The 9,714-nt window shown below is 36.7% G+C and overlaps 1 protein-coding gene across 1 annotated transcript; it reads left to right on the forward strand.

Moving 5' to 3' along the window:
* The first annotated feature begins 2,672 nt into the window (after positions 1-2,672).
* Positions 2,673-4,491, forward strand: foxd1 (forkhead box D1). The gene has a single exon (XM_064308623.1). It carries the CDS (start codon positions 2,898-2,900, stop codon positions 3,912-3,914), a length of 1,017 nt encoding a protein of 338 aa, XP_064164693.1. The 5' UTR covers positions 2,673-2,897; the 3' UTR covers positions 3,915-4,491.
* The last annotated feature ends 5,223 nt before the right edge of the window (positions 4,492-9,714 follow it).

The raw sequence follows: 9,714 nt of genomic DNA on the forward strand, positions 1-9,714 counted from the left end.
AATAGAATCATGAAAATTCATGATTCATGAAAATTCGTATGCATTGACTGTGCTCTCAAAAATGTCCAGTTGTAATTTGTTAAAAATCGCATACACACACAAGTTGTTAGAAGGATTTGTTAATGCTGAAAGTTTTATATTAATACATAATATTACGTTAATTAGACTACAGTTTATAATTCTGACTTTTTACATTAGTCACAATGGCAACTGGCTCAATGTATAAAGGACGCCAAAGATATTAGCCTGGGACATATCAAACTGACTAAACCTTTTAATGCCAATATTTAAACATTAGGGTCTATATTTTAGGAAATTGGTACTTTTTCCATGCGGAAAATATACTCCCAAATTTAGGAAATTTCAAGCAATCGCAGCTTGTTCAGCAGAAATTAAATATACGTTTCATGGTTTACTTGAGCAAGTGAGCTCTCTACCTCGTTTTTTGATAGTGAGTGAGGGTTTGGATTCATATCGGTGGGGAGACACTTAGGTACTGCTTTTTACCACTAGATGGTGGTCTCCAAGCGGAAACACTGCCAACGTTGTTAAAATAAAAAGTCCAACGTATTAAGTTTTGCTACCTAATTTACGATTAGATGTCAAACATTAATTAAAAGCAGTAGAATATTTTGTCCTAACATTAAGTCCTTCTATCTCTCCTAACTATAATTGTTGCGTGTTTTATTCATCAGAGCCTTAACAACTATAGGAGCGTATCCATATACTCCTGCCAGCTCAGCTACCTACGCCTAAAAGGCCCGGAAGCGATAAGCACACATTGAAATTTTTTTGGACTTGATCTATTCTTCTTTTATTTTAGTCACCTAAATCAAGACAATATGCCTATTTTATAGTTTTGGATTTTAAAAAATATTAATTTATTATTTATTTGATTTACTTTTCAAATAAATAGTTTTACTCATAAAATATATTGGGGATAAATAAATGATTTATCGGTGAAAATAATATTGTACTAAGTCATATGTAATAACATACAGATTATAGGATTAGTAAATATTAGATTTAAATATCAACCGTGTGTGTGTGTGTGTGTGTGCGTGCGTGTGTGTGTGTTTATATATCAAGTTAGAAAACAAGCATTGTTTTGAGAAAAATAAGACCTGCCTCTCTTTACACAAAGTGTACAACCAATAATTAAATAGTCATGCTTATTTGCATGGATTGCTTATCCGGTAGTGGCAAGTGTATCCGTGTACTGTTCCCCTTATAGTTTGGTTAAACTATACATTTAAATCTGTTGTAAGCGTGTAAAAAAGATGGGGGAGACCACACGTTGTGGCCCTCTGGTTTACAGTTACAGAGGAAAAATGAGACTATAGCCTACACAGAGAAGTTAAAAATTGTGCCGAGCTTCTTGATACCGACCCCCTGTTTCAACTTCATACAACATAATTGCACAAGTGTCTAAACCTCGCTTGCGTTTTGTAATATGTTGTAATGACGGTCTGGAGGACTTTGATAAATTTCCAGGTTTCAACGCACAATACATTTTAGTTGAATAACCGAATGTATGTCACTGTATAAGCTACACTTCAGAACCCGTTTTTATTGACTCGCGTGTTTATTCCATTAAAAACGAATCCTTCTCTCCCTTTATCACGCAGATCTTGAGGCATGTACCTTGATAGTAACACATAGAGGGGTATATATAACTTTACCTGTTTCTGTGGCTCTTTTGGTGTTTGCACGTGGAATGCGCTATTCTAAGTCGGTTTGGCTAAACGCGTCTGCTAAATGACTAAATTATGAATTTTAATTTAAAATTGAGGCTTTCATTAGTCAGATTTCCTTTTTTTTTTATTTTTACAAAGTAGCCTAAACACGATTAGGCTATAATTTCTACGGATAATATAATTAAATATCGCATTAGATTCCTTTAATGCAAACAACTTGTGAAATATAGCGTATTTTAGCCACGACTGCTTTTACTGAAATTGTGATTTTTTTATTTTATCTGTATGTTTTTTTCCCCTAATATTGGCCTAATAGTCATGCTGCTGGAACAATTAAGTAAGCAAGCATTGCTATTATTTGATTAGCTCTGGTATGCTTTTTTTTTTTTTTTTTTTTTGCATAATAAATTAACAGCCCAAAATTTTCCATTATAAATGGCTTGCGGTTAATCTTGATAACAAAGGCTGTACCATATCACGCGAAGCAAAGCTGAAAAAATGCAGCCTGTAAAATTCTTAAAATCGCAAAATTTATACCTATGATGGCAATTCGGTTAAAGTTAGAACATGCTCTCAATTCTAAAATTAAATAGCCTACGTGAATTAGGTGCTATCCCATTGGTTACACAAACTTAAATTTCCTCTGTTCTAATGTTAACCTTTATAAATGACAAGCTTACCAGACTCCAACTAAGCATTTGCTTTGTTCTGGATGCTTTTCTCCCGCAGTATTTTAAATAACCATTTTCGAACAGTCGGTATATACTAACCATATGAGTGTAGCCTACAAAAATGACCACCATAAAGGGAACTTTTTTCATCTTCCCCAGTTCTCCGCTTATTTTTCAAAGACCCATTTTCTTTATTTATTTATTTTTTTCTTCTCCACAATTGCCCTATGACGTTCCATGCCCATGTGATCATCATGCTGGTATATAGAGCGAATGAAGATCCGCCCTCTTTGGGATTCAGACCTGGCCTTTTTAAGGTCTTTTCATAGCCTACTTAAAATAAACGTTTGCTTTCGGGTGGTGCGTAATGATGTGTTGCTGAGCTTCGAAAAACACCAGAAACACATGGCACTGGCGAAAAAGGGCTCGCGTCTCTGCCTTTTCATCATCGATTCCTTATGAGTTATTTAAAAGAAGGCAACATAAATTGTATCTCCTCCGTAGCTTTAGGAATTGACAGCGGTGAGCCATGACTTTGAGCTCAGAGATGTCCGATGCATCTATCCTTTCGGAAGAAACTGATATCGATGTGGTCGGCGAGGGAGAGGATGGGGACAACCAGACGCGGTCATATGTAGACGAGGTAGCTCAGATGCATGACGATATCCTCTTGGCTGGGTCCCCACAATGCGTGGATAGCTCTTCAACCCGGGATCCGTACAAACCAGCAAGCAAAAACACCTTAGTTAAACCACCTTATTCCTATATTGCCTTAATTACAATGGCCATCCTCCAAAGCCCAAAAAAGAGACTCACGCTAAGTGAAATCTGCGATTTTATCAGCAACCGCTTCCCTTATTACCGAGAGAAGTTCCCGGCTTGGCAGAACTCCATCAGACACAACTTGTCTTTGAACGACTGCTTCGTTAAGATACCAAGGGAGCCCGGCAACCCTGGTAAGGGTAACTACTGGACTTTAGATCCGGAATCTGCAGATATGTTCGACAACGGCAGCTTTCTGAGGAGACGGAAACGCTTCAAACGCCAACAGACACAAGATCTGCTGCGGGATCACAGCGGTTTTATCCCGGCTGCTGCATATGGCTATGGACCCTACGGCTGCGGATATGGGATTCAGCTGCAGTCCTACCACACACATTCAGCGCTTTTTGCGTTTCAGCAGCAGCAGTCCCGGCACTCGCATACTGGAACCATTATCCCCGCACCTTCTCTAATGCCCACAACCACTGACCTGGTAAGGACCAGGTTTTACCCCCAACTCAGCCCCAATCTGCCGTCGTCGATACAGACTGCTTCCAAATCAAGCTGTCCAGCGCAGCGATCGCCCTTTTCCATAGAGAGCATCATTGGGGGACCCTTGAGTTCTGCTAACTGTTCCTCGCGGACTTCTCCAATCGTACCAATTTTGCCATCATCTCTCACTCCTCAGTCGCCCCCACTACCGCCAAGCATACACCAAGGACCTGCTTTACTCACTGTCGAGAACTTTTCTAACAGGATTGCCAACGGTACTAATGGCTGTTAGTTGCATAGGCTACAAAATAAAATGAAAAATAAAACAAAAACGCTCCTCACTGAAGGTAGGAGGATTATTTTTGTATGTTTTTGTTACACGCAGCTGAATGACGGACATTAACACAATCTGTGCCTATATTCATGCTGTGAAATATATAAGAATATATTTATGTATAGGTCTACATTTTAGTGTGATTCTAATTTCTCAACCACATTTTGTTCATTATAAATAAGTGATCCGTATAAATCACTGTTTAGGACGTCTCAGGATAACGACTTTATTAACAGGTTATATAAACTGTGTCACGTGTCTAAAACAATGTATTTCTTTTGTTTGTGTGTGTATGAGAGAGTGAGAGAGAACACCATTATTTTCTAGGTTAACAAATTGAAACTTTTTTTATTGTTATAATTTGTCATTTGTATTGAAGAGACACTAAAGTGAAAGTAATACATTTATATGCAGTGTGTGGTTATTTCAGTAATAAAACATTGTAAATTCTTTGGCAAGTATTGTATAATCGGAGTGTGATATTTTTACACGTTTTGTTTTTCAAAAGAATAAATATTGTTTTCCATAAAATGAAGTTTGCTTGGACATGATCTTATTGGTTAAGTAAACAACCATATAGTTTATTAAAAAAAAAAACCTTTTTAAGATCTTACAAAGGCTTATTTTTAAAAGACCAAATAAATGATTGATATTGTCGTGACTCGAGACAGCAAGGGACTTCTATAGGCTACGTCATGTACAAGTGATAGCCTTGTGGGCTGTTAAAGTCACGCACGTCTATATCCGTAAAATCTGTGCTTTATTCTTATATCTCGATTGTTGTAGTAGTGCGCTATTCATAATAAATGTCTTATGAAGTTGAAAATGTAGCATAACTGTATACACCCGCTTATTACAGCATAGGCTGTATATTCCTTAATATCCAGGACATTCCGTGGGCTACATTAAAATTGGAAAACAGGATTTTTACCGTAACCTCATTTAAACTGACCAAGGTGGGGTCCATGCTTAAAAATATGAAATATGTATTTGCAATTTCACAGACTATAAACTATAATTTGTGGCCACATTCATTTTTTTGGACGGTCCGTCTTGCTTATTGTTTAAAGTGTATATATAACCTATTCAATAGCTCAAATTTTATTAGGCTATTTTCTTTTTACCTCCGTACTGCAGTATGTCCAATGTCACGATAAGCGCTATACAGGCCGCAAATAAAACGGAAAAGAGGAATTGCACACTTCAAGATCCAAATAATGTGATCCTTTGGAAACGTTCATTTAGCCATGCCATTTAAAGTTCTGATTGCAATATACCATACAAAGAAATAGGATGGAATTAAGCATTGACGCATTATAGACCCTACAAGCGTAACAAACCCAACAACACACCAAAGGCGATAGTGTGCATTTCAATATGGAATATTTACAAAATATAACAGTTAATGCTCTCGGTACACCAAGTCACCAACTGCTAAACGGCATAGTGTGGGGCATAGCACAAGAAATCAGTCCTAGAATTACCAGCCTCGTTTCAAAAAGCTAGTAAATGACTTGGGTAGTATGTTGTAGGGCTGGAAGTATGTTTATTTACCAAGTATGGTGATTAGATTGATGTTCACAGTTATCCTCAAAACTACAGCTTTCAAACGCAAGAAAGAAGATCACACAAATAGTTTACTTGGACCACTTATTCTAGCATTATTAGGCAAAGTAATCATTGTATCATTTTCCTGGATGCAATTTATCATGCATATAATGAATGCCTGATGCAGTCACCTCAAACCTAATAGACACATGGGTAGAGGCTTTCTGTGTTTTTGCTTGTGGAAAATATCCAGTGTACTGACTGTATGTTTTGTGGTAATGTGTGCACCAATGCTTTCACTTCACAGACGAATGGTGAGCAATATTGCATTGCATTGCATTGCATTGTTTTTGCTACTTAGTGTTGAGTAGGGGCCTAGTGCTGTGCATGTGCATCTGAAGTTTCAGAGGGAGGTATACTTCCTCCTAGATTTGAAGTCAACAATTTAAAAAAGAATTAAGCAGTAAAAGTTTTAATTAACTCTAAGTACTTTTGGACATCTACCACCTCCCTCATTCATTCATGTAGGCTAATTTAGGATGGCTGACAGAAAGTGTCAGAAAGGTGTGAGAATTTTGTTGTCTGCAGGTTTGTGCTTAACTGATTGAACTAAACCAGTTGGGATGGCTCTTGGGGAAAAAAGCAATCTTCCCTTGGGTTCCTTATCCTCACATACATGTTTTTCATTTAAGAAATATATATATATATATATTATATTAACCAGAAAGCCTATTAAAGGGCACGGGAAAATATACTTTACATTATAAAGAAGTGTGAATAATCAGATAGTATAATTGGGCCTATCTCATGCAATTTGTTTTAGAACATAGGTTAATACAGGCACTAATGTCATCCCCACGACATATTATGTTAATCTCAGGTCAAGTTAAATTTAAATGGGAAAAATACAGTAGGCTACAGGCATACATACCGATCCAATTCTCAACTTTTACCATATCGTTTTCTTTCTTTTCTTTCTTTTTTTTTTTTTTGAAGTCTTTTAAATATTGGCTGATTAAACAAATTAGGAACACACACATGCACAAACGCATGTGGAAATACATCATGTTAGGATTGTTTAAGGCGAAAGCCCACATAACTCAAAGATAAATTCAAACAGGAATATTCAATTCGATTTAATTACATTTTATGCGAAGTACTTTTAACAAAGACGCGGTCACAAAGATCATAGAAAACCCTGAAATAGGATACATATTTTAAGGTATAGGAATATCGCCGAAATATCCTATAGTAGCCTGGTTTACCGATTGATCTGTTAACAAATGCACTTTTCAAATAAAAAAAATTTAAAATTTTTTTTAAAAAAACGCTGTGACATTTTAAAAATCAACCTGTTTACGTATTTGAACTTCACAGAAGCGATGGCGTTTGAGTGCTACGTCTATCTAATGCTACTGAACGCTTGTTTCAGCGTGACTCCCCTGGTGCTGAGGAAATGTGTAAACTCGAGTAGTTGACTAGGCCAGAGGAAGACAGCGATGATGTAACTCTCGACCAAGACGAAAAGCGGTCCTTTTGACAGAGCGCAAGTCTCTTTCACACTGGCACTTCGAATAGGGTCGCGACCCGCTTACTGACGACCAGGGTCAAAAATTTTGCCCGTGTAAGAGAAAAAAAAATACAAAAAGGGTCAAACAGGGCTTCTCATGTCTATTAGCATTTAAGAGAAGGAATCTTCTGCAGGCTTCGATGGGACGCTATAATGCTTACAGTGTCACACAGATTTGAGGAAAATTTCAATGTTAGTCCTATTCAGCAACGTTATAGGCATTGTTTAAAAAAAAATCAGCAATCGAAAAACAATTGGGATTCAAACACCGCCAGAAAAATTGAGCGCCTGAGTTCTACGAGCGAGCGTGTGTGTGTGTGTGTGTGTGTGTGTGTGTGTGTGTGTGTGTAATATAGAATATGGCGCTCTCCTGTGCTTCTGAGTCTATAGGAAAGTATTTGGGTACTGCATGTTCTTATTCCGCTGCTCAGTTTTAAACACGAATTGATATTGAATTATCAGAGTACTAAACCGAACACCTGTCGCTGAGAGTTCAATAATCTTCATGGATACACTTCCTTGAAAATAAAAGCTTCTTTTGCTCCAAATGTGGGCTCCGAAAACTTGTGGTGTGACCATTGACTAATGCTTCAGGCGAGATTAGGCCTATAAATCTCAGCGGCACTCTAACAAGTGCGATGGGACAAATCATAATTTATCCTGATTTCATATTTCATGAAAAAATATCTAAATTATTTGAAGAAGCATCTGCTTTTTCTTATGTCAAGAATCCACCAAATAGACACTATTCATATCACCTATATAATAATAATAATATTATATAATATTATTATTATTATTTTTATTGTTATTATTATTATTGTTGTTGTTGTGAACCTACCATTGTTGTTTTCAGAGTCAAAATTATTCTAAATTAAGATAATTTCACAGTAATCATGAATAATAATACATTTAAGTAGACCTATGCATTCTCAAACATCATGACTTGGACTATACACATGTGCACGCACACATTGAAAGAAAAAAGAGGAACTACAAAATCTGCAAGAATCTGCTTGTACATAATCTATCGAAAAATGAAACAGATTAACTGCATTCCTCAGGGGATATATTTTCAGCATTTCAAAAGTTAACTGTAGTTCATCTTGCAAACAATCATCTGTGTGCTTTTGCCAGGGGGCTACCGTCGCTATTGTAGATAGTAACGTCGCTGTACGCCAAGTGTGGGATTTAAAGTGCGACGTTGAGCGTTTGTTTATTCATCTTTTATTCAGAAGTCCGATACGATGTCTAATAACTCAGGCAAATGGGGATGTGAGAAAAATGCACACTAAATGGCAGCAGTGTAACATTACCCTTTCATATAGGCTAACATGTAACTTATAACTCATATCATATATAACTATAAAGAAATAGGTCTAGGTCATAGGTCTGCATCTGATCACACAAAGCCTAAACCTTGATATAAGAATCATTATTAACACAACTCAGTGGCTCTTAATTTTGTAAAAAAAAAAAAAAAAAAAAAATGCAACTCCATGTTGAATTGTTGGGCTGTGTGTTCTGAACTGAAAACGGCGCTTTTTTGCGGTTTAAAATGTCATGTCTGCACATTAATCTCCACTATTTATTTATTTATTTATTTATTTATTTATTTATTTATTTATATCATCCTGAAATAAATGAGTAAAAGTGAAAAAAAAAATAGTGAATAGCATAGGCTATTATGTTCACGTTTTACTTGTTGAACACCGCGAGCTACGACGGCTACGCTTTCCATATTGTCATTGAAAAAAGAAAAAAAATTGTTCCAGACGTAATAGTTGTGCTATAGCTTTACATAAAAAAACAGTTTGGGAGACAATATGAACAGAGCCTAAGCCGAGACATGTATATGGATGACAAAAGTGGTTACGGTAAACAGAGCAATTGCTCGTGTTCTTTTTTCCTGGTTAAGGATGAAAACTTAAAGCCTACATGGAGGCCAACGGGCTATAGCCTAGACTATTGCTTTGTCATTCGTGTTTAAATCTGCGAGGCAGTGTTAAAGCCAGTGTTACTGTTTCGCTACGTTAACTATTTATACGGCAACACGTAGGCCTACATGAAATGACAACACCTGTTTAAATCTCCTGTAAAAAGAAGTCAAAACCGCGAAGGTGGAGTCTTACCCTGCTATTGGCCTGTTCTCGGTCATGTCATAGTGCCTTGCGGCCATTTGCAGCTCTCAAGTTGCTAAAAAAAATCAAAAAACAAAAAAACAGTAGTCTGAATGTGGTTTGTGAGTTTTTAAAATGCTTTCATTTCAAATAAGGCATATTTATGTCATTGTTTTAAAATATGCACACCTACTTGAATGCATCAAATCTCTCTCTCTCTCTCTCTCTCTCTCTCTCTCTCCTCTTTCTCTCTGTAGCCTAGTGTATATGTTAATAAGAGGTAAGTGCTTTTCATTATTTAATATTAATATGGAATCTCAATCATTTGAATAAATGAATGAAGGAAAAGCTAATAAATCACCTTAATCTTTGTGCACTGGCTGTGGTGTCTCTGCTCCTGCCACCATTTGCTTGTTGATCTTATTAGCGGTTGACCTTGCTTGGTGACAGTTCAGGGGGACTTTGGCCTGATTTGATAGGTCTGTTGCCTTATGCTGCAAACTCCAGAATTGTTTTTACA

The sequence above is a fragment of the Anguilla rostrata genome, chromosome 14 (genome assembly GCF_018555375.3).
Source record: "Anguilla rostrata isolate EN2019 chromosome 14, ASM1855537v3, whole genome shotgun sequence".
Classification (NCBI taxonomy): domain Eukaryota; kingdom Metazoa; phylum Chordata; class Actinopteri; order Anguilliformes; family Anguillidae; genus Anguilla; species Anguilla rostrata.